Source organism: Marmota monax, unplaced genomic scaffold (assembly GCF_021218885.2).
Source record: "Marmota monax isolate L192 unplaced genomic scaffold, Marmota_monax_Labrador192_F-V1.1 WCK01_AAM20220418_F8-fsc00184, whole genome shotgun sequence".
Taxonomy (NCBI): Eukaryota; Metazoa; Chordata; class Mammalia; order Rodentia; family Sciuridae; genus Marmota; species Marmota monax.
This window is the reverse complement of record NW_026695008.1, coordinates 2,740,001-2,765,185: the sequence shown is the minus strand read 5'-3', so window position 1 is coordinate 2,765,185 and position 25,185 is coordinate 2,740,001. Positions and strand designations below refer to the sequence as shown.

General features: G+C 37.4%; 1 protein-coding gene across 1 annotated transcript in view; it reads left to right on the top strand.

Annotated features, from left to right (window-relative positions):
• Vav3 (vav guanine nucleotide exchange factor 3) overlaps positions 1-25,185 on the top strand; it is a 357,523-nt gene that overhangs the window by 187,318 nt on the left and 145,020 nt on the right. The window contains exons 11-15 of the mRNA XM_046427576.2: positions 471-539; positions 2,163-2,249; positions 5,664-5,749; positions 7,120-7,252; positions 7,988-8,097. Coding sequence (XP_046283532.1) covers positions 471-539; positions 2,163-2,249; positions 5,664-5,749; positions 7,120-7,252; positions 7,988-8,097 — 485 coding nt within the window. The remainder of the gene's footprint in view (positions 1-470; positions 540-2,162; positions 2,250-5,663; positions 5,750-7,119; positions 7,253-7,987; positions 8,098-25,185) is intronic.

Sequence of the window (25,185 nt, the reverse complement as noted above, 5' to 3'; positions counted from 1 at the left end):
AAGATACAGTTAACAAAAGAAGAAACTGAGGACTGGGGAATTGGCAGAAATGGAGGATTTATGAAAACGATATCAGCAGTAACAATAAACAGAACATGCTGATGTCTGTGAAATGAAGGGAGATGTGGTCCTCAAAACCAGCAGCTAGAGAGAATCCATGTATGATAGTGAGTAAAAAGGTGTCAATGAAGTTAGCCATTAGGAACTAATGCATAATGTTGGGGAAGCAGCATCTGGTGGCGGGGTATAGAATTCAGGTTGGTCTTTGAAAAGAAGATGTATCCAAGCATGTTTCCTGCTCTTTTGATGTCTACCCGGTCTTCTTGCAGTTGGAAATTTTTTGTGAAAATAAAGCCTCATTACATAAAATGTATCACATTATGGAGAGAATAATGATAATAATGATTTTTAAAAAAATTTTCTTATGTGTTAGTTTTGATTTGATGTATTAAACCATTTCTTCCAAATAGGAACTTGTCAAACATACCACTGATCCCATTGAGAAATCGAATCTGAAACTGGCTCTTGATGCTATGAAGGTAAAGCAAACGTATCTGTCACTTGTTTATAATTTTTAAACAACAGTATTCAGACTAATAACATGTATATATGATATGCTAATACATTACAATATGCATTTATTTATCTACCAAAATAGATAGACTTGCATGGATTTGATGTAGGACAAGAACGTATAACATCAAGAGATGTATTAAAATAACTTTTGAAGTTTGCTAACTTTCATAACTGCCAGAGTGCCTTGATATAATGGTTTTTGTTTCGTGTTCTTTTATGGTTGCTAATAGAAAACTGTTGGCTTGTGTAAACATCAGGTCAACTGTGGGCTTCAGGAACACCATTGTGGCTCATTTTCCTCAGATGACAGGATCAACCAGGTTTACTCTTTTGGATGCCGGTTAACTTTACAAGTGAATTTCAAGTTTGGGCTTTTGTTTTCAATTAAGTCTGAAATTTAAGAAATACAGGTAGATAAAAGCAGATTTTTTGAATGTATTAGAACTATGTAAAATCCTAATTTCCACGTTATGCTGAATCAGTTTCTTTGAAGGAAATAATATCTGCCCCTCATTTAAAATAAGCAAATATTTGTTCTTAAAAACAAAATGAGAATGTGACAGAACTGCTCAGAACTATGTATAGCTACTCATCTGTGTCTCTGTACTAGTTTCAGTGTCAGCTTTGATGTTTCATTCCTTTTAGTTCCACTATCAGGAAATATCACAATTATTATTACAAAAAAAGATTCTACCAAGTTTCCTATCTTTGAAGAAGCCGTATATGCCTACATCGTAAGAAAAGTCAGATTTCTGTTGAGAACAAAGTTAGGAACTGCTTTTTGAGGGTTGGTTCCTACTGTTGCAGATGAATTTAAGAGGGGAGAGAAAAAAGAGAAGAGCTCACAAAACAGGAAAATCTGGAGCACATGTAATAAAAATAGCTGGTTACAGTATGGGGAGATTAGCTAATGTTTCCTCAAATATAAGAAAAGCCATTTTAAAATAGGTGAAGGCACATGGAGAAACATGGCTAGTGTTTTTTGTTCACTTTGTTTCATTTTTTTTTGTTGTTGTTGTTCTGTTTAGTTCCTCAGCTCTCCTTTATTTCTTCTTTATTAACTCTTTAAATTTGAGCCAGCCTGCTTGACTGAATGCTCTCAGGAACTAACAAGACATTAACTGGTTGCAGAAAATAGTCTCCCTTAGGTTCACTGTATAACTTTTAGTTACTTTTTTTTTTTCTCCCTGCAAATCCTTCACTGTTGCCCTTGTTCTAACCCGAGTAAAAATATAATTCTGTCAAGGTCAGGCATTACGGTGCTCGGAATTGACATTCTTCTGACCTAGTTTCTTTTGGGTTGCTCTGCATAGCAGCATATTTTGTTTGTTTGGGTTTTTTAAGGCAGCAGCATCCTGACTCTTCTCTGGGGTGTGGTAAATGACAACTCTTCAGTCTTCCAGCTGTCCTGACATTTCACAATTGCCTTTAAGATGCAGCTTTGATTGATTGGGTCTTCATTTTATTGTCATTGCAGAGTAATGGTGGTTACATTTACCCCTAATGGAATTAATGATGTGTTTTCTTTCAGAGTGGTTTGCATCTCTCCTCTAATCTTAGTGTGCCTTCTTGTCTTCATTCTTTAGGACTTGGCACAATATGTGAATGAAGTGAAAAGAGATAATGAGACCCTTCGTGAAATTAAACAGTTTCAGCTATCTATAGAAAATTTGGTATGTAATTATCCTTCCGTCCAGCTTCTCCTCACCCCCCAGTTTGGGGACTTTTAAGAGCTGCAGTTGATGACAAAAAGAGTTTACCTTGAAGTTTCTGCTGTTGGAGTCCTGCTCCCTGCACACCCCCCTTTCCTCTGTTTGGCAGTTCATAGATATCTGGAGGCACCTGCTACTCCTGTTTTACTCTTCCTTATCCAGGGACTTTCTGTTCCAGCAGTCTGAATTCCAAGCACTGAAATCCACTGTTTTCTTTGCTCTTTATGCCCATGCATAGTCACAGCTGATAGCAGCTCACTTGCTCATTTTACATATATTTTCTGGGTGACCACTGTGTGCCAGACTCTACCTTGCTCAGGGCATGACTATCACCATGAACAAGGGGTATCCTGATTGAGGAAGCAGTCAGAGAGGGTTTAAAAATGCCCCATTGAGGATGGTGTTTTGAGTTGGGTGCTGTAGCAGAGAGAACTAAGGGGAGTTTTTACTTAATCCTTTGGAGTCATTGGCCACTTGAACTGGGACCTAAAAGATGATGAGCAGCCACAGATCTGGGGGGAGATCTACCTAGGCAGAAACCTTAGCAACTCAGATACTCAGAGGTGGGCAAGTGATAAAGGGTGTGGGTGGTTGGAAATCCAAAGTAAATTAAGAGTGGCCCTCGGTGGGTGGGGTGACCAGGGGGGCTGGTGCAGTACAAAGGGTCCTCTTGAAATGTAAATCACTACCAGACAGAAACCTAGCACCAGCTTCGCCTGGCTGTCACTGTGAAATCTCAGCTCAGCCTTGGTCTAGGGCTGTGCTGTACTGTTTCCAAGCTGTTAAAAGTGGTTTCCCCAAGAGAAGGGAGGCCTGGATTAACCTGGAGGGCAGTGCAAATAGAGAATAGATATAAGATACTTGTTTTAGAAGAGTAATTTTATTGCTTCCTTCTCCAAAACATCTTGAATCTACCTATTTGGGGACACCATTTACCTCCTACCCAATCCCAGGAGCCTCTACATAGTTACTGTTCCAAAATGTGGATTTCTCAGTTCTCCCTCTTTGCCAAACTTGTAAAGATTTTCTGTTGCTTTCAATGTTCAATCAACATTCCTTAGCAGACATTTAAGGCCCTCAGTTGATCTGGACTTAAACTTATTTTCCTGAACTCAGATAATTGCCCACACATTTCCCATTATAGGTCTTGTGCTGTGTTTAACCATAGAATCTCCAGTTTGCCCTGCATTTGCATGGTTCTGCCTTTGATCATCATCTTCTCAGAGCCTACCATGGCTCTCCCCATCAAATTCCTTGAAAGTCCAATCTAAAAAAAAAAAAAAAAAAAAAAAAAATCTCTTTCCCTATTCTCCCATTATTTGGTTCTCTTTGGAATTCTGCAGCATGTTGCCTGGATAGCTGCATATAAAATATAATAAAATATAACATTAAATTACCATCTTAACCATTTAAGTGCACACTTCTTTGGCATTAAATACATTTATCATGTTGGGCAACCATCACCACCATCCATCTCCAGAACTCTCTTCATCTTGCAAAATTGAAACACTCTACTCATTAACCCCAAACTCCCAGTTCGCCCTCCTACCAGTCCCCACAACCAGTACTCTAATTTCTGTCTCTATAAGTTTGACTGCTTTGGGTACCTCAGAAAAATGGAATTGTATAATATTTGTCCTTTGATGTTGGCTTATTTTACTCAGCATAATGCTTTAGGGTCCATCCATATTGTAGCATATGTAAAAATTTTCTTCTTAAAAAAAACTTTGTTCCTTTAAGGCTGATGATATAGGATGTGTATACCCCATGTTTTATTTATCTATGAGTCTCATTGATGAACATTTGGGTTGCTTCCACCTTTCATCTATCATGAATAATACTGCTGTACATGGGTGTGCCACGATCTATTCCAATGTCTACTGTCACTTCTTTTGTTTGCATACCCAGAATTAGAGTTTCTCTATTGTATGGTAATTTTGTATTTAATTTTCATTCCATTTTTCACAGATTCTACACCAGTTTACATTCCTACTAGCAATGCACAAGGGTTTGAGTTTCTCCTCACCCTTGCCAGCATTGTTAATTTTGTATTTGGGTTTTTTTTTTTTTTTTTTTTTTGGTGGGGGTGGTTAAAAAACTACACACACACGCACACACACACACATCTACGCACATGTACGTATATGTGTGATATGTGTATAAATGATAGACATCCCATTGAGTGTGCAGTGATAGTTTGTTGTGGTTCCACTTTGCATTTTCCAAATGATTAACGATGCAGATCATTTTTTTTCATGTGTTTTTTTGTCATTTGTCTATCTTCTTTGGAGGCGGGTCCATTCAAATGCTTGGACCATTAGATTGCTTGGTTTTGTCATTGAGTTTGTAGGTGTTCTTTGTGTATATCCACACATCAATCTCTTATCTGAAAAACAATTCGCAAATACTTTCTTCTGTGGGTTGACTTTTCATTTTGTTTATAATGTCCTTAATGCAAAAAAGTTTTAAATTTTGATGAAATCCAATTTTTATAGCTTTGGAAAAAGTTTTATAATCAGAAATGTGAAATATCTAGCCTTATTCTTTTTCAGGGTCACTTGAGATTCCGTATGGATTTTAGAATGGAATTTTCAATTTCTGCAAAAAACATCATTGAGATTTTGATACAGAATATTTATTTTTCTACTGTTCTTGTAACTGTTAATCACACACTTATGCTCTTTATTACAATGGAATCTCCAGGTGTTAGTGATAATATTCAGCCAATTATTTTTTCAGTTGGCAAGTACAGTAAGTACTCATAATTACTTTTTAAAAGAATAATTTAATCGCCTGCCTCTGGAGAAATAGCTCATTATTTTTAATCATTAAGTCAAAACTTTTCATCTTTGAGATCTTAGCTCAAGAAAGTCAGTTCTGACTCTCTTGACCAAGTTAGATCCCCTCCTTGTACTCTTCCTTCAGGGAAGTGGTGTGTTTGTCCTATTTGCATCTGTGAATATTGTGCCCCCACTGGGGAGTATGGTCCATGAGGGCAGAGTCTAGGTCATGCTGCCCTATGATTGTTATAGTGGTTGGCACACAGTAGATACTTAGCAAGCATTAGTTGCTAGAATTTCTTGTGATTTATATTCTTATAGTTATTTCTCTTTTGATATCTATCTGACTTTTAAGATTACTTTAAGAGTATTCCCTTTTAAGTAAAATTAATTAACATATTCCCCCATTATAAAGGACAGACTGTTTTTAATAGTGTGTCATGTAGTCTTGAGTTTTTTAAGTATGCTAAAATATGTAAATTGATAATATTTGTAACATAATAAGATATTTTTCTTGGGGAAATGTCTTTGCTAATGTTTGTTTCTGGTTTTGTGTGATTATGAAGAATTCAGACATATACATTTTATATTCTAGAACCAGCCAGTTTTGCTCTTTGGAAGACCCCAGGGAGATGGTGAAATTCGAATAACCACTCTGGACAAGCATACAAAGCAAGAAAGGTGAGAAGAGCAATGTTTATTCTCAAAGTCAGTAATTAGTATCAGAAGATGGAGAAAACCTTAAAACAAATTTTTGAGGATGAAGGAGGAGAAGAATAGAAGAAAAAGGGACAGATCAACCCATGGTTCCTAAATTTATTTTTGATATAGGTATTATACTTTTTGTCCTGGAATCTGTTATGTGTCTGAGTTATTAAGAAAAAAATTAAAAATATGAACGATCAGTGCCTAGAAATGATAATAGAGATGAATAAAGATGAAGTAACATAAGTAACTACCAGAAAAACATAATTGGTCTCTAGGGTAGTCATTCAAAAATGACTCAAAATAACAGAAAATGGCCTTAAGGGAAGATAGAGTACCATGAAGTGATGTTTTTCTTGAGGGAAATTTGTCATATATTTAAGGCATGGAGTCCTTAATTGTATATGTGAGTGTCCCATTGATGCTTTTGTGGTTATTTTCTGGGCTCTTTGGAGAATATGAAGCCAGCCAGCAGGGGGCAGCATCAGCTCTTGCTTTCACCTTGATACCTGGGCTCTACAGGTAGTTCTCAGGAGCCTCACATACTGATATTGGATGATAGGATTATAATGTTTCCCCCCTCCCCATTACATCATTTTTAATAAGAAATAAGAGAAATTTTGACGTGGAAATTTAACCTTAACTTCTCTATTTTACGTTTTGCTCATACACCATCTGTTTGTGCTTCAGTAAGTTCATTAAATCATGAAGAACAACATAAAGGGTAAAAGCCTGGGTTCTGACATTAGAGCTGGGTGTGAATCTTGCTGTGCACCTTCATGGTGCAAATTATCTAGCAACTCTAAGTCTGTTTGCTCCCCAGTGAAATGATGATACTAATGTTCACCCAGCAGGGGTTCTGAGGACTTGAATTGAGCCCTGCTTGTGAGAGGGGTGAACTCTTCTCAGGGCATTCTGACTGATTACTAGTACCTTATCAGAAGTTCACTGATACACTTTTCATTAATAGTTTTTGGAATTTTTAGCTTTTAAATAATCAAAAAAGCAATTGCCCATGAGCAAGCTTTATGGCTAATCTCAATGGGTCCTTTCAACAACTCTGCAATATTTATATTTCTCTTATTATCATTTTGCTCTTTGCTCATTTTTTTTAAATGAAGGAACTAAGATGCATGTAGGGCATTCATGTGGTAAAGGATAGTGCCTGGGTACACACCATTTTTATTAAGTCACATCTCTCCTTTTTTTCAATGTGAAACACCTTGCTGTCTAATCCAAAGGAAAAATGGTTGGTTGGTATACTTACATTTTGCCAGGAAAAAGTTTATACATGTGCTTCTAAACTATTAAACATCCACCAGTTAATCTCTCTTTCTCTTTCACAGGCACATCTTTTTATTTGATTTGGCAGTGATTGTATGTAAAAGAAAAGGTGATAACTATGAAATGAAAGAAATAATAGATCTTCAACAGTACAAGATAGCCAACAATCCTACAACTGATAAAGAAAATAAAAAGGTGATGTCTTGGACATTAGTAACTATAATTTACTTATAACTTTGATGATTATAAGTTCACCCCTTTCACAAGCCACAAGAGCAGGAAAAGTATGCTAATACAGTCATCCATTGATATTCAAGAGTCCCTCCCCTCCATTATGAATATCAAAATTTGTTCAAGTTCCTCATTTATAAAATGACACAGGATTTGCATTTAACCTACACATATCTTCCTATGTACTTTACCTCTTAAGTACTTATAATACGTGCTACATTGTAATTCCTATGTAAATAATCATTGTGCTGTAATGTGTGGGGATAATAAAAAGGAAAAAGTTTATATATGTTCAATAGAAATGGAATTTAAAAAAATATTTTCCATGTTTGGTTGGTTGGATCTGGGGATGAGGAAACTGCACAGCAGAGGCCTGACTGTGTGTTAGTGTGAGATTGTGGCTTGTGATCCAGCTGTTTTGTTCCTAGAGATTGATGAGGTACAGGCCTCTGTGAGATGCGGTTGGACAGTACTACCACTGCTCTGATTATCTCACATGCCACAAGAGCAAGACAGTAAAACATGTGTAACATGGATAGGAAGTTGACAGTAATAAGAAGTCTAATTGTTCACAGTTTATGTACTGGTTACGTTATGAGGGGGTACTTGAATGGTTGTGGTAATGTTTTAGTGAGTTTGGAAATATTGCATCTTTAATAAACAATGCATATTAATCCAGATTATATTAATTTTTAACAGTGGTCTTATGGCTTCTACCTCATCCACATCCAAGGACAAAATGGGTTAGAATTTTATTGCAAAACAAAAGATTTAAAGAAAAAATGGCTGGAGCAGTTTGAAATGGCTTTGTGAGTATTTATATTTTTTTAAAGTTCTGTGTTTTCTACCTGTAAAATCACTTATAAATAATGAACAATTGATATACTGTAATGCTTCTGAGAGCATGAGCATTGCTAAGCTGTTGGCTCAGTGACTTCTTTCTGGGAGAGGAGCTTTCGTGAATTTCTTCAAAGAGAAGAAAGAGGGCGCTCTAGCCTACTGTTTGGATTCCTTCTCATAGGAATATTTTAATTCTTTAGCTTCTAGCATCCCCATACAATTTTAATTATTCTAATGGTAAACTTTTTATGTAATTAATGTTTTTAAATATATATCTTTAAATTAAATAGAAATATCCCCCCCACATACACACAAAGATATTCCTATGAGGACAGATCTTATTTCAAATAGGAAGATTGATTTTTTTTCCTCTGTTTTAAGCTCACTTATTGTTTGAATACTGACTAAATGGCAGATGGATTCAATGAATGGTTTAAGGGCTCAATTTCTTTCAGCATTCTTTTCTTTTATTAAAGCAAAAGCACAACAAAGAGGTGGAAAATAAATCAGACCTGTGTCAAAAGAAATGGCATATAGAACTGTAATTACCCAAGAAAATGTCAGTGTAGGTGTTTCTTTTCAGTTTGGTTGTGTACAAATTAAAAGTTGTCTAGTGACCCTTATTCTAGAAACATATCGGTCACCCTGAAGTGAAACTGTTAGTGAAGGGTGGGATTAAGGGGGAACACTTGTGATTTGTTTCATTTGTGTTCTAGCATTATTTACCATCTGTTGACAAATGCTATCAGGTTTTTTTGTTTCTGGTTTTTAAGAAATGGTCATGACAGCATAAAATAGAGGTAGGAGGGGAACTGGGTTTGTGGCTCAGTGGTAGCACGCTTGCCTGGCATGCATGAGACAATGGGTTTGATTCTCGGCACCACATACAAATAAATAAAATAAAGGTCCATCAACAACTTTAAAATATTTTTTTAAAAAAATAGAGGTAGGAGGGCTGGGGTTGTGGCTCAGCAGTAGATCACTCACCTAGCATGTGCGAGGCCCTGGGTTCAATCCTCAGCACCACATAAAAAATAAATAAATAAAGATATTATGTCCAACTACAATTTAAAAAATAAATATAAAAAAACCCCATAAAGGTAGGATTATAATGGCTTATTGTAGTTTGAAGAAAGGAAAATAAAGATTGTCTTTGGATTACTTTGCCTCATAGTTTGAGAGATGAGATTATATAGCTAAAATATTTTAAATGTATAAACAGTTCTGTTCTGCTATAGTCACTGCCATGATTTGACTATAGGGTATTAGCTACGTTTTTGAGCCTCTGAGAGCCTCAATCTTCTCATCTATAAAATAGGAGTAATAATATTTATTTGAACTCCAAATAATAGTTCCCAGCAGAGTGCTAGCCAAATAGTACAGTAGCAGTCATACGGTTCTGATATTCATTGTTATTACTGTTATTAATATTTTTTATATTTAGGATCCTGGTACACTTCTGGGTACTTATAAAACTATAGAGCATCTTTCAATATACTAATATAGTTCTTATAATTTATTGTTATTGGTTATAATAGTTAAACACAAGAGGTTGGCAATTTTGTGCATCCATGCAGTGCCTAGACTCCAGGGAAACATTTGATTTGGGGCACAAGTGCTGAAGTTGATGACCTCTGCCAGTCTGATTAACAGTGCACTATGTCGTATACCTGGCATGCTTTTTCAGGGAGACACCTGGAGTTGAGCAGTTTGGACTGGAGTGATAGGATGCTGGGGTTAGTGGAAATGCTCAGAGGCAGAGCTGATTGCAACCTTTGCTCTTGTGGGAAGATGCTAGGCTAGTATTTCCTGATGGGTTCTTTTTGGCTATGTAATCTTTAGATGAGTGAAAGAATTTCTGCAGAGGAGGAAGCTAAATTCCTCATCCCAGAGCAGCCAGATTACTTGTACAGTATGATAGACATATCAGTGACAACTTTTTTCAGTGGCCCTAAATCAAACAGCTAATCCCTTATACAAGAGACTTGGTATTAGAAATGCTGTGTCTGTTTCATGTAAGAGTCTGGGGTAGATAAAGGAGAGTGGTGTGGTGCCTCTTCTGTGGGGCAGGGGGTGTCATCAGGGACTCAGGCTTATATCTTGTTCTGCCATCAGTATTTGGCTTCTGTCCTCAGGGTTAGTTCCCTTAAAGTCTAAGATAGGTGCTGGAGCTCCAGCTATAAAATCTACATTCAAGGCAGCAGAAGGTAATCTCCCACGTTTAAGGATCCTTTGCAGAAATACCACATATTTCTGTTACATAATACCGACCAGAATTTAGTTATGTAGCCACACCTGACAAGGGAGACTGGGAATTTTGATCTTTATTCCAGATAGGATTGTACCTGGCCAGGGACTGCGGTTCTGTTGCCATGCAAGAAGGGAGGATGGGTCCTTGCAGACAGTTAGGGAACCCTACTTTGCAGGTATATGCATGTCAGAGTGTGAATGGATTTAAATGTTTCCCTACAATCAGAACAGCTGCAGTATACCCAAGGAACCTGGGATTCTTAATCTTCTATTGTTTTCCAATGACCTCAACAATGTAATAAAATGTCAGCAAAAATCAGTTTTGCATTTTAGAGTTCCATTGATTGTCCAGGTAGCTAGTGACAAGGTCATGTCTGAAAACCCTGATGGTGATTACTTCTATTTTTCTAACATAGCTCTTGCCTATCTTGTGCTCAGGAAAAAAAATAGAAAGATCTAGGTAATCCCTGAATCTTACAGTTTTTCTTGTGGTTCGGATCTTGCTGTTTTGTTCATTATCTAAAGTTTTAGTACTTTTTATTTTATAAATCATGAAAAATAAAAGAAACCTAAGAAATCCTGAAGCATATAGGAAAAATAGCAAGCCTCTGCATCTCTAGAGGACTTCTTCCCAGTGTTCTCACGTCTTTCTAGTATAGTCTAAACTGTTGCTTTAAGGAACTCTGAAAAGGAAAGGGAACGCGGTGGGAGGAGGGGGGCTAATCAAAGGAGGGAGTATTTTTAAGACTGATGAAATGTTTGCCAGCTCTGTTTACAGAAGATAGGGATTCTGTTTATAGGATGATTGGATCATTTTTATTTAAAATAATTGCAAATTACCTTGAAGGCACTTAAAAATACTGCTCTTCATTTAGAACATTAAGCAGAAAGCCCATAGAGAAGCATGAATACCAGTAAACACCAAGGATTTGGTGGACACAAATCACCTCCCCAGAGGTGACCTAAATCTTAGCCTCTGTCTTTCCCAAGCGCATCCCCACTCTTGCTCACGAGCAGTGTTCTTGACCTTCTTTGGACACAACCACTTCCAGCATTTAAAATATGCAGTGAACTACAGTAGAATTTGGCAACCTCCTAGGAAAGGCTGAACAAAGAGAAAAGCAGCAGTGACCCACTTGGACAGGGCAGAAAGAAGGATTTCTTTCCTCCTGTGAGAAGTGGTAGCAGGACTGATTGCTCATGAGATCGTTGGGACAATTGTGCAGCCAAGGGATGTTCAAGAGCTGCATTTCTGGGGACCCCACACTAAAGAATAATTTAAATCTTTAAGAGATTGATTGGCATGCACTTCTTGTGTTTATTTATTCCAAAGGGCTTTTTTTTTTTTTTTGTCACCAACTATCTCTTATAATTCTGTTTAGTCATCTGTGAAATAGGCTGGAAAAAGTATTTTGGTTGGGTTAAGCTGGTTTTCATGATGATGTTGGAAAATGAGGATGTGAGTGCCTATGGCAGTGTTCAGAATTTTGTTAGGAAGCTGTGGATCTGTTTTCCTCAGAACCCTTATATTCATTGTGTTTTTATGAATTCTCCTGTTAGATTCAAATTAATAAACTTTATATCCATTTTACAGCTCAGGAAACTAGTAACCACAGAAGTACTACAGCAAATTTGTAAGAAGGTCAGTTCCATATTGTTTACATTAGAGTTTGGGATCCGAGTTCACGGGATTTGTTTTGTTTTGTTTTTATCCCAGAAGGTTCTAAAATAAGCAACTGGCTCAGATCTTGTTATCGAAAATGAAGTCAGGGTTGTTTTGTTTCGTTTTGGTTTGGTTTTGGTTTTCACTGTGACTAAGGACATAGGGATCAGAGATTTTCTCAATGTCCCAGGAATAAGTCCAAACTGGGTAAAATATGAAATAAATAAGTAGAATAATAGGATGAGAAGGATTTTTAAACAAAGCATTGGAGAGAGAAAACATAAAATCGGAGAGGGAAAGTAAGTCATCCTATATGATAGAAAAGTGATGGTTCAAAAGTAGCTTCTGTAGCATTTATTGCAAGAAAATGAAAAGGTCCTCTTACCTGGAATTTCTTCTGACCAACCTGACCCAATTCTTGCAATTTAGCAATTACACACTTGCTCCCCTGAATGAAGCAAGCCCCTTTGTGGATGCATATGCCATCACCGCTGCCATTATTGTGATTTTCTCTCTGTGTCCTCTGTGTAAGTCACAGTGCTGTGGGGATCGAATAAGGAGAAGTAGCACCAAGGGCCCCCATGTCTCCTGGAATATTTGCATAGCTTATTGATTTGCCAAACACCAAGACTAGTGAGATAGAGATTCCAGAACTGGGAAGGTGCTCTGGGACCAGGTTTTATTGTCATCTTAGATTATCTGAGGGACAGCCCTGGAACTCTCTGTTGCCTAAGAAGAGCTCCTGAAAAGTAGCTGCTAGGGAATGATGGGGCACAGCAAGAATCTAGCCATTAAGCTCCACAAATCACACTTAATCTGAGGCACAGTGTTTCTTTGTAATTTATTCCATCTACTTTCTGAAGGAATTTGAAGTCACTTAACAATAAAAGAGCACACATGCCACAGAATGAAAAAAGGAAAATTTAAATAATCAGAGGTTAAATAAAACAGTGTTTCCAAGCATTTCTTTCAAACCCAGGCTCTACAGGGGAAGGACACTTTTCTTGGAATTTACTTTCCGTAGTTTGTATGATAAAAACAGTAAGCAAGCTTTTTTCCACATGTCAAATATAAAAGTATGTGTTATCAAACATAATGTGTTTTAATCTAAAGATATTGCTCAAATATTCTGAATACCAGAGAGAGAACTACCACAGGAAATTTTGTTCATTCTTCAAATATTTATTGAGTACTTCCTTGTTGCTAAACACCACTGGAAGCTCTGGACATGTAAAAATGAGGGAGCTATTGCAATTAGGTATAATTTTTTTTTTTATTTCCAAACATAATGTTCAGTTAACATATAATGGATTCAATTTCAAGACTGAACTCTCAATATTTCTACTCAAATCGTCTCTTCCTCCAACCCAATTTACTCAAGTATCAATAGCTGGAGTTCCAAGAACTGCCCTCGACACAGCCCTCTCCCTCCACATGTAATCAATCTCTCACCAATTTCCGCAGATTAAATCCAACACTTGCCTGTACACTCCACTGCCACTCATCAGGGTTTAAACCTGCTGTATCTCCACTTGGCTTCTTCATTTCCTGCCCCTCCTATCCAGTTCATCCTTCACTAAGCACCTGGGTAATCTGATCCTCTTATGCCCCACTTTCAACACCTTTTTGGCTGTTGATTGTATTTAGTCTAATATCAAAATTTTTACCAGGACCAGAGAAGGCTCTGCATGGTTTCTATCCCACTCATCTTTCCAGCCACATCTCCCATCTGTTTTCCCCATGCTCATTTTTCTCTAGTTAGATTGTGTATTTCGGTTCCTGGAGAATGCACAGATCTCAGGCATCCATGCCTAAGCTTTGCTGCCTGGCATAGTCTGTCCTTCTGCTTGTTGGAGAGCAAGTTCTAGATCCTCCAAGTCTTGGCTTTAAGGACTTCTGTGAGAGAGCCTCTCCGGACATCTATGCTAGATGATGAATTCTACCTCCACAATATTCTCTCACAATTTAACTATATCACCAGACAGAAGTTATCCAAGTGTGATGTTGACAACGGCCCTCCATCCAATAGTGCCCCTGCCTGGTAAAGAGAATCTGTACTTGTCTGCTCAGTTTTGCTTCTCTCTTCTTCTCCTAAAGGGTCAGGATTTTTTTATTGCTATTTAGAATAGATGCCAAACTGAACTACATGATTACTGATAGGAGAAAGAGGGGGGGAACCAAAAAAGCTCATGGGTCTAGGAATACAGAGTTCTGGAGGTACACTGAAATACTATGGGATCTGGTGATTTGGGAAGGGGAAAGGGGCCTTTGCAGTGCATATATATGTCCCTTTTAAGTTCCTTGAAATGTAAAGAGTGAGATTATTTTGGGTTGTTTTGGTTGCTGTATGTGTACCTTTAATGTTCCAAGGCTGGAAATTGCCTGGGCCCTTGAGTTGGTGGTATCACCATCAGATCTGTCTATTAATCTAACGTCTGCTTCCTCCCCTGGACTATGAACATTGTGAGACAGAAACTTTGTGGGCATCATTCACCTGCATGATTTGTTCTAGCACAGCACCTGGCATCTAGTAGGCAATCATCTATTAATTATAAATTTGAAATTTTAATCTTTAGGTTTTCTTACAACCAAAACAAGAAAGGGAACAAAGACTCGATAGGTTATGGAATTCTTGTTGTCTGAGAAAATATTACAATAGTTCTCGGTAGAGAGAAACTTTCTAGTATAGGAAGGTGTGGGGTGTGAATCTTTAGGTAAGAGTCATTTAGGAACATGTTCTGCTCTGGCAGCATTAGATTTTTTTGTAATTTGTGAAGTTGGTGTCATGTTGTTTCTTTCTTATATTAATATTCAGATATGAAATTATAAATTTTCTAAGGCATTTTTCTATACATCTAATCTGGTGTTTCTTTCTGGCAGTCTGACTTAATGCTTGGATAAAACTTATAGAACCAAATTGGATGGGTAATTTTCACATTATCTAGACCATCTTTTAAGTAGCCTTTCTTTCATCCTTACATGTGCTAAAAACTGCAGAAATTATATGTAAGGCATGAGGCTTTTTTGTCCCTTGGAGATTCAGATAAAGGTGATCCCAAGTTCTATTCTGGAGTCTGATGTGCTCAGGGCCAGCCAGCTTCCTCACATTTCTGTCTACATTTCTGATTCCTTGTAGCTTTATTGCTTTTGCTTCTGCTCCATTATTTACCCCAAACCCAGTCATAGGCTTAACTTTGTTGTACTGACAGGTATCACAGGGAGACTCTGTCTGGCACCTGTTTCTTCTGCAGTTCCTCCAGTTTCCTTGCACCCTAAGTGGTACCTGTGGTGTATGTAACTACTCTAAGCTGCTGACTATAGCAGACCAGTACTCCTGGCCTCAGTACCCTTGACCTCAGTACTCCTGACCTCAGTGCTTCTGCGGTGAACACTAACCAGGCCAGGCTGCACAGAGCACTTCCCCATCCTCCCTGGGATTTAGAGGAGTAACACTGTTGCTGTCATGTTACACCTCAATTCCAGAGGAAGCTCTTTGGGAGTGTCTAAGAGAAGAAGGCCCTTCTGATTGATTGATAAAAGACCCATGTTTATAATGTCAAACATTCAGTAGCAGATTTGACATTCCATTGTGAAAAAGTAAAATATTGACTTTGATTATGTTTTTTTCTTAGATCCAGTCACTTCCCACACCTACATGAAGCTAAGTCAGAGACCTCGATAGCATGCCCAGACATAGTAATAACTACTACTTTTCTCTCCACTCCTCTCTAACCTGCCCCACCTCCTCTTTTCTTCAGTAGGAGGTGTGGTCTTTTTGTATTTTCTCAGATGTATAAATAAGTACTCATTTGAAACAAGAAATTTAATCTCTTACAACAGGGGCCAGTGAACACTTTTTGTAAGGGGCCACAGAAAAAAAATATATTTTATGCTTCGTGGGCCATGTTTTTTTCTTCAGAACTATGACTTACTTCTGCCATTATTAAGTACTAACAGCAGCCACAGAAAACACATGACTGAATAAGAGTGGTGTGTTCCAATAAAGTTGATGGTCTGTATTTTTTCTCATGAGTTATAGTTAGTAACCCTTGTCTCAGAGCACAAATAAAATGATCTAGGCCTCACGAATGGAGTGAGTATGTGTTACCAGTAAAGAGTTCAACTGTAATGAGCCATACTGTGGCCTTTTGTAGAAGGATTATTTCTTTTCTTTTTTTCTTTTTTTAGTAGCACTGATTTCTGTTTAGACCATTATGATGGTTTAGCTCCAAAATGCTCTCCCCAAAACAAAAACAAACCTAGATGAATTATCTAAAGTTGGCATTTTTTTTTTTTTACTGTCCAATTGAATATCAAAAATGTCTTCTCAAAGAGCACAGTGCACCTATTTAGGTAGTCCATTTCATTTGGTTTTGTGAGCTTTTTAGTGGAAAGGACAGTGAGCCCCACAGAATCCAAGTTCTACTCAGGAGACAACCACATCAACAAGGCAAGTTTTTAATCACTGATGCTCTTTGTGCTCTGGAAGCCTTTCTTTCCAGCACAAGTGCTATTCCTGGTGTTTATTCTGGGGTCCTCCCTGGGAACCACCCAGAGGAAGAGAATGGTTTTGAGTTGGCTGGAGAGTGAGCTCTCCTGGGTGATCCATTGGTGACATTTTGACTGTGGCAGCACTTGTTTTGTTATCTTCTGGGTATCCAAAGCCTATCAGTTTGGAAACTGGTAGTCTTACTGGTATAATGGCCAATATGTCAGTCCATAAACCCTCTCAGAATTTGTCTCCCCATATGCATTTTTGTTATTTTGGAGAAATTATTTTCTTTAAAGTAAACACCTTTTATTCTTTCTTCTTAAAAGGCTTTCATGCCAGTTTTTAATAAGAGGAATTTGTTTACGGGTGTGGAATTCATGCCGCTGTGGTCCACCACCCCTGGGCTGTGCCGAGTCTCCCTGAGCTGACCTATTCACATTAATCTCCCAAGTTGAAGCCAGCTCAACTCTCCCTGAATCTAATGTATTGTCTATAACCTTTCAAAATTGGCAGTTAAGTCAGTATGGGGAACTATACTGACAGCAATAAAAGGAAGCAGGACACGGGACAGTGCTCAGAAAAATCACAGCTGTCATAAAATGGAGTCTTTCAGTAGCTTGCTTGATCCAGAAACATGTGAAAGCATTTCATGCATGACAAAGCATTAGTAAATATTAAATATATTCTCGTTTTGTTATTGCCTAGTGGGGATCAACCTCTCTCCTTTTTCTCTGGTTGTATTTTATACTCACTTGACACTTTTCTGGCATTCCTGAACATGCTCATGAAGAGGGAGGAGTCGCAGGCAAGAGGAAGAGCAAGGATAGATAGCAATATTTCCATCAACAAATAAGCATTACCCTTATTAGAACTAACAGTGAATAAAATTATTAAGCTAAATGACTGTTGGTGCCCTGAGCCTTTATAACAGGGTCTTTGATATGTTGATTTTTTTTAAAAAAACGAACAATAAAAGCACATCCAGGAGAGTCTAACCTGGCAGCTGTGGTCGCAGTCTGTCTCTAGCTGGTCTGGGTAGTGTGGAGATTAACACAGAGTGTTTGTTTTGGAATTGTACTGAGTCAACTTCATGTATGGTTGCCTCTAAGAAACTGACATAATCTTTACTACAGTGAATTCTGTGACATTAAGCAAGCTTTAACCCATAAGTCTAAACCTAATACTTAATGTCACATGTATTAATTTTGTGATATTTCTTGATAAGAGATTTTTAGCTCGTAGAAATTACCACTTTGAGCAATGCAACACAAAATAAGCTGTATTTGGAAATTGGCGACACTTATAGTGGAAACAAGGGAGAAGCTTTGTTTTTCCACTTCATGGGGCAGCAGGCAAGGCCGGTCTAGATGCAGAGATAAGAGAGTCAGGTTTGAAGAAGACTATGTATTGTACCTGAGAATTCATTTATTTGGTCTCATAATTATTGAGCATCTCATACACACCCAGAAGTGTTCTAGGTTGTAAGAATGTTCACAAGACAAGTTATCTTCTCTCATGGAATTTAAATTGTAAAGAGCCTTACATTTTCATGTCAGTATTATAATAATGCAATATAGTGATAAATTGCAAGGTTCGTGAAGTGGTTTATACCACATGTTATTTTGATTTGAGGAGAACAGAGTTGGAAATTTCAACATAGAGATGCTCTATGATTGTAATACTGGTGGAAATATTTTCAGAGTTTTTGGCCCCCTGAGGAATCTAAGAAAGGCATTTACAATTGAGGGTTTTTCTTGTTATTTTAAATAAAAAGTTGTAAGTTGTACTTCTTGCCAAGAACAACCTGCGCTTGAATGCTGCTTGTGACAATGACCTCACTGACTCTGGAGGTGTTAGCTCTATCTTTGGTTATTTCTCTCTGTAGGAAATTTTTCTTTATAATGAGCTGAAGCCTGTTTATTCAAGTATAATTTCTAATGTCACTTCTTGGTCCCAAATACAACATGTCTAAACTCTTTCCCTTTTAGATATTTGAAGATAGCTGTATCTCTAGGTCCATGCTTAAAACATATTTCTTTTTATACTGAAAAGGAACTTAATTTAGAAAGCTTCTTTCACTAACTAGTTTAACTGAATGCCAATTAGGTTCAGGTAAAGGTGTGGATAAATTGAATGTTTAATTTCCATCCAATATTATGGGAAGCATAGCGCAGATGCTAAGATATTCTCACAGAAAATTAGACTTTGTTATTTTGATGTGTTAGAAATAAATTTTGGGATTTCTGATCGAATTATGCATAGCACTTTAATATGTTGTCTACCTTAAGGAAGATTTCAGATTTGAATTCCTTCATGATAGAGTATTAGAGTCTAGCAGCATACAGTATAATTCCTTATCATTACATTGTGCTTTACAGTTAGCAAGGTGTTTTTAGATAAGATCTCACTTGATTCTTAAAGAGTCCTGTGAGGTGGTCAGAAGGTATAATCCCTTTTTAAAAATCAGAAAATGGAGGAGATTAAGAGTGTGTGTAAGCATGTGGGTGTGTGTTGGTGTGTTTGTTTTCAATTATCAAGTGGCAGAAGCTGAGCTTGAATCTCCATCGAGGGTTTATCCCCCTCACACCACGTTGCCTCATTTCCAGCAAGAACATCTACTTTTGTTCTTCAAAGATGAAAGTTTCCTTTAGTTTGTTTTATAAACAAAAGATATTTCTGTGTAGTATATTCATGTACTAGATAAAAAATATGATTTATAATTTAAATATTTCCACTGTTTGATGCTATTCTTGGATAAGAATTTGATATTTTTACAAAATCCAATAATAAGTAACATTGTGCATAGTATCAACAATTTGTAATGCTGATTTTAGCTTCAAAGAATTCTTTAGAGCAAGGTAAGTCAAATAAGTCAAATTTTAATTTATAAATTAATGTGTATATCATGAATTTTGGTCACTGTGTCTTAACATAGAATTGAGCCTATTATGGATTAAAAATGGTTTTTATTTCGTTTGGTAGAGCTTTTATTCTTCTAGCTGTTTAGATAATGAGCTTCTAGTCTCAGAGTTTAAGTTCTCTTTCTAGAAGTAGAGAAATTGGGGTGGAAAAGCCTCCCAGTCTGAGACTAAGCTCTGGCCAGTTATCAGGACAGATTAATATGAGCCTAAAAAAAAAAATGTGTGTTTGTTTTCATGTAGTAACATTGGATGTTTACTATGGAAGTTACTAAAGGTAGGAACACAGTGTGACAAGCTGCCATCCTTCTGCAGGATAAACTTGGTACTGAGCATTAAATAGCTTCTTCCTGGGGAGAGGCAGATCTGAAGTGGTTACCTGAACCATGTGTCTGACCTGTTTGTCACTTATGAGAAGAGTGAACAACTTTCTTTAAGAAAATACTAAGTCTGGGGCCTCAGATTATCTGCCTCAAAACTGGCAAGAATATTCCAATTACCAGTGGTTTCTGATTATTTGTATTTACCCACACCATCTCTGATACACAAAGCATCCAACCATTTGCATAAATAAAGGTAATTTCCAAAGTCACAAATGCCCTAAATTAATGGGCCCTATAAATAAAAAAATTTCATTAAAAATAATACTATCTTATTTTATAAAATTTGTGATAGTAAACAAGAAACTTTTCTATTTTTCTTCCCCCCCACCCTTTTCTTGCAGGAATCCTGTGAGAGCACTAACGTTTGCTTACATTAGCATTTGCTTGCATTAACATTATACTCCAAGCACAGAGCTTCCCAGAATCCATTATGGGGCCAATTTATCTGTTTTCATAATAAGAAAACCAATGGCCAGAAGTGTGAGAATCTGGGCTGGGGTTGTAGCTCAGTGATAGAGGGATGGCCTAGCATGTATGAGGCACTAGGCTCGGTTCTCAACACCACATAAAAATAAATAAACAAAATAAAGGTATGGTGTCCATCTACAACTAAAGATATTTAAAAACAGCAAAAAGAAGAGGTGTAAGAAACCTGCCTGAGCCATGGCTCATCCTGGCATAGTCTGTAGGTTGTGATACTAATGCTTTTCCCATTCCTTTCTCCAAAGAATTTCTTGCCCAAATGGTTGGTAAGGAATAAAACCAGTGTCTTATTAAACTCAGTTTTTTTTAAAATTTCCTAATGCCAAACTGCAGACTTGCTGTACTTTTGTTTCTTCTTTCTTGGGTAGCAAGACCATCCAGCTACAAAATTCTCTCCTCTATTATTGTACACCAAATTTGCTTTATGTAGTCTTTGACGAATGACTTGTTGATTAGAATCAACTTAGGGATCTGTTCTCTGATAGTGCATTAATAATATATATGCATTAAAGCTTCATCCCAGAGAATATTTGAGCTTTGACATATTGAACACTGGCATTTTAAATTAAAGTTGTTGCTGTCAGTGCATTTTAAAAACCGAATGGCTTGGAAATAGTGTTTCATACATAACAAAATAGACCTGAGGTCATGTGTAATTTACTAAGACAAAAGTATGCATGGGCTGTTTAATTGTGGTAAGGGTTTGAATGGAGTTTTCCAATTATAATGACCTAGACATCTCTCAGAGAGAAAAACATTGAACTGTTTTGCAGGGCTTTGATTTACTAGAAGAAACACTACAGAGCATCCTAATGCATTTTCTGCATTCCACAGGACTGGGAAAAATGCATTTGAAATTATTGGGAATCCTTCAAGTTAGGAGTTATCAAGATTTCAGTGATGCTTGTGACTCTGTGGTTGAGCTCTGGATTTGCTTTGTTGCTTCTTGTTTTGGAGACACTTCTATATCTGGTTATGTTAGCCAAGCATTTTCTTTCTTTGTGGCTCTATACTTGTGCAAGTTGGTAAGGAGTCTGTGTTGTCGGCTCCCAGTGTAGCTGATTTGGGGTCACTCACGCACTTGTACACACTTATGTACAGTACGTACACAAGAGACTCTCATGAAGGGTCTTTGTAGGGCAGCATAATAAAAATAGTCCTAGATTTGGAACCACATGAACAAAACCCTCAGACATTTTATAAATAGATCAGCTAACAGATCATTTTTCCCTCAAATACCTGCACACTGGCTGATCTCACATGCTTTTATCTAGGCTGACTCAGGGTAACTCCATTTGCATGATAACTTGCCCAGAGACACAGGAGTAGCAAGTGGTAGAACCCAGACTGGATCCAGGTCCTCTAATTGTAGTGATTCTTCTTCTATCAAGGTACATCTTGTTTAGTGGGCACCTTTTCCTTAAAACAAAGGTCTGTGTCTTTCCTCTACATCTCTGTCATACAAAGTTGCCAGTCCCTGTCCCAGGACCAGTGGATGTGGGGTAGAGAGGTCAAAGTCAACCAGCCTTCAGTAGGTATTAACAACGACACCTGTTACCCTGCCATCTGGTTGATTTTAACAGACTACTTGCTGTTGACATAGCAGATTTACTTTCAGCAGGGCATTCCTGACTTCTGGAGGCTTGATACTAGCATGAAACAGACTAATTGCAGGATACAGGGAAATCCAAAGTGAATTAGAACTTTAATTAAATTTCTTGTGTGTTTAATTGTTTAATGTGTCACACAGTCCAGCTTGCCATTCCATATTCAATTATAATGGAGCTCCCCTTCAGTCCAGTTTGTTTGGGGGCTCAAAACAGACTGTAAAAGGATATTTGTGCTTTAAGAGAATTCTTGGTTTTATAAAATTTCAACATAAGAGATTGAGTGTTTTAGTATTAGGTTTGTATTGACTCTTGATATTGACATAAGTTGGAATGTGCAAAGCCTACAAAGGCTAAATCCCATGGGCTTATGTTTAATTTAAAATATGGCTAGCTGGCCATTTTGAATATAATGGATAGGTCGACAATCTGAATATATGACTGGTTGGGGAAATAATCAAATATTAATTTTTAAGTGTTTGTTAGTAGACTATTCGCAATTGGTTTTTTAAATTCATTTGGAAAGTGAGAATTCACATTAATGTAAAATGGCTAATAAACCTGATTTCATAAAGGTGTTTGGAGGTTAAATGCCTAATGATTAATTTATGCATGTGTAATATTTTCAATAATTTGGAGGAAAGGTAAGACAGCTGAGGATAATGCTAATGATGAATAGTAATGAAGGCTTAAAAGATTCTCAGATTTAATTATGGAGATCTTATTCATTATCCTAAAAACAGAATGGGAAACTGGACAGAAAAGACATTTTGTGGAGGTCAATGACAGCTGGACAAGGAGAGAAAAGGTAAAGATAGACCCAAACCCTACCACTGACTTAGCCATAGAACCAGGCAAACCAATGTTTCACACTGGAAGGTAATTCATCCATTAGGTAAATAACGCATCAATACTTATTTGTGATCAACTTTTCTCCTTCATGGCAAAAGAAAGTGGGGGAAGTATAAAAGTTAATTGTGATACAAAAATAATAGGAGAATCCAATATTCTTTGTTTCTACCCAACAGTTAGGATGATATTCTTCTCTTGGTTTTTTTCTCTTTTGGTTCTGCGTAGCCATTGTGTAAGCCGTCAGGGAAATTCAAAGAGCAGGCCTTGGTTCATCTGCAGAAATATAAGAGTGATAAAATAAGAGAAAGCTGCATCAGTTTAATTATAAGTGAAAGCATTGCTTACATTTGAAATCTTAATAGAGGAAATAAGACTGACAGTCTGTGCTGATTCACCAGGATATATTGTCTTGCAAAATTGAAGAAATTGACTCTGAACCCTTGATCAAAAATGCGGCTAGTGTGATGCAGGGAACTTGGTCACTACTAGTTTTTAGTAGGGAAGCCTCTTGGATATTAAAAGCACAAAAAAAACAGAGCATTATTATGTAGAGAATTGATTTATTAATTCATCAATGTTTCAGAGACAGTTCTGAGATCTGCTTGGGAAAACTGAGATGAGCCTGCTGGCCATTAGTGGTCGGCACAGCTTTCTAAGAAATGTTCCCAGAGGACTTGCCACCAGGAGCATGTGCCCTACTGCGGGAATTTTTGTTGCCTATATGAGGATCAGACCTAAGTACGGTTTAATAAAATTCTGCTTGGAGTGATTTGTTTGTCTTCTGTGAGCAATTTCTTTTCCTCCTTTTTTCCCTTCTTCCTCTCTTTTTGATTGATTTATTTATCTGTTTGTGTCCTCTTCTAGCACTTTCCCCCATCTGAACCAAAAGCTCTTTGCAAATATCACAGCTCAGATTCTAAAAAGATCATTGATTTCTTTCCCACAGCCCTGAAGGTAGGCTGTTACATATCATCATTTATTTCTGCAATAGGGATATTGAGAGCATAATATTAAATTCTTTCATTAGAGATTTTTCTTTTTTTGTCTAGCAATAACCTAAATTCAAAACAGTTTTATGTTTGCCTTCATCTGTCAAAATTGCTAGTTATCAGTACCTACTTCCCAGGCCTGTGTGGTTACCTTGTTTTTATCAGGAACAGGAATAGCATGTCAATAAAAATTTTTCATTGGCTTTAAATTTTCTCTGTGGCTGCCAGTAGTTGCCCAGAAGACCCCAGACACAGGACCCTGACCAGTTACTGACGTGTATCCAGCGTGACCAGCTGTCTAAAACTTTAGTTAGAAGTCAGATGCCCCTGAGGGCCTTGTAGGCCAACGTAGTTACCTCTACCTTTCCCAATTCAGGTGGCTGACTTCTATTTGCCTTTCACCAACTTTGAGGGAAGCTCAGAGGATCAGCAATCTTTTGATTCAGAGGACCTTTCAAGAGGTGAAGTCCCAGCCTGTGATGACACTACTCATGTAGAAACAATTGGGAGAAAAAACATGAGGAGGTCTTCTTCATAAGCCGTTATCAGCTCTTTTCAGTGTCCCTTCTTCCAGAGCAGCCCCTGCAAGGGATAGCTGGCTCACCACTGTAAGAGTCAGTCTCTCAACTGCTTGTCTCTAAACTGGGGCAACTTGCTTATTGGCTTTGACTTATGTTTCTGACTTCTTTCTTCACCCCTAATGTCACTGTCTTTGTTTAGATCTTTGGACCCTTCCACTTAGCTGGCTGAGGTCATCTCTGGAGCTGTCTCTCCCTGTCTCATGTGTCACCCCCACCCCCACAACTTGGCTGCCAGAGTTTTCTGTTTAACATGCAAATATGAGCTGGTGCACAGCCCTTGAGTGGTCACTCACTGCCCACAGAACAAGATCATATTCCTGGAGTATGTACTGGTGTACTGGTGATTCCCGGTAATTTCTACAGCCTGGTCTGTGCTAGCATTAGCTTTATTTCTCACCATATTCAGTGCTACAACCAGACTGAACTCCTTGGCCTTTCCAGAACATTCCAGGCCCTTTTATATCTCTGGGTCTTTGGCCACAGTATCTTTTCACTGGCTTCACATCTATAGTTTCCTGAGTTCCACTAGGGAACACCTATGAGTCTTTCAAGACTCAGATTGAGGGTACTGCTCTCTTTTCATGCAATACCCCCATCCTATATTATAGAATCAACTAATCTCTCCCTTCTTCTCTATCATCTCACACCTTTTTGAGCACTTTATTAGATTTTTTTTTGCACATCTCTGTCTGTATCCTAGACTGAAAGGATCTTGAGGCCAGGGACTATATATATATGAAAAAATATATATAATATATATATATATATATATATATATATATAGTCCCTGGCCTTAAGATATATAGATACAATATATATATATATATATATATATATAT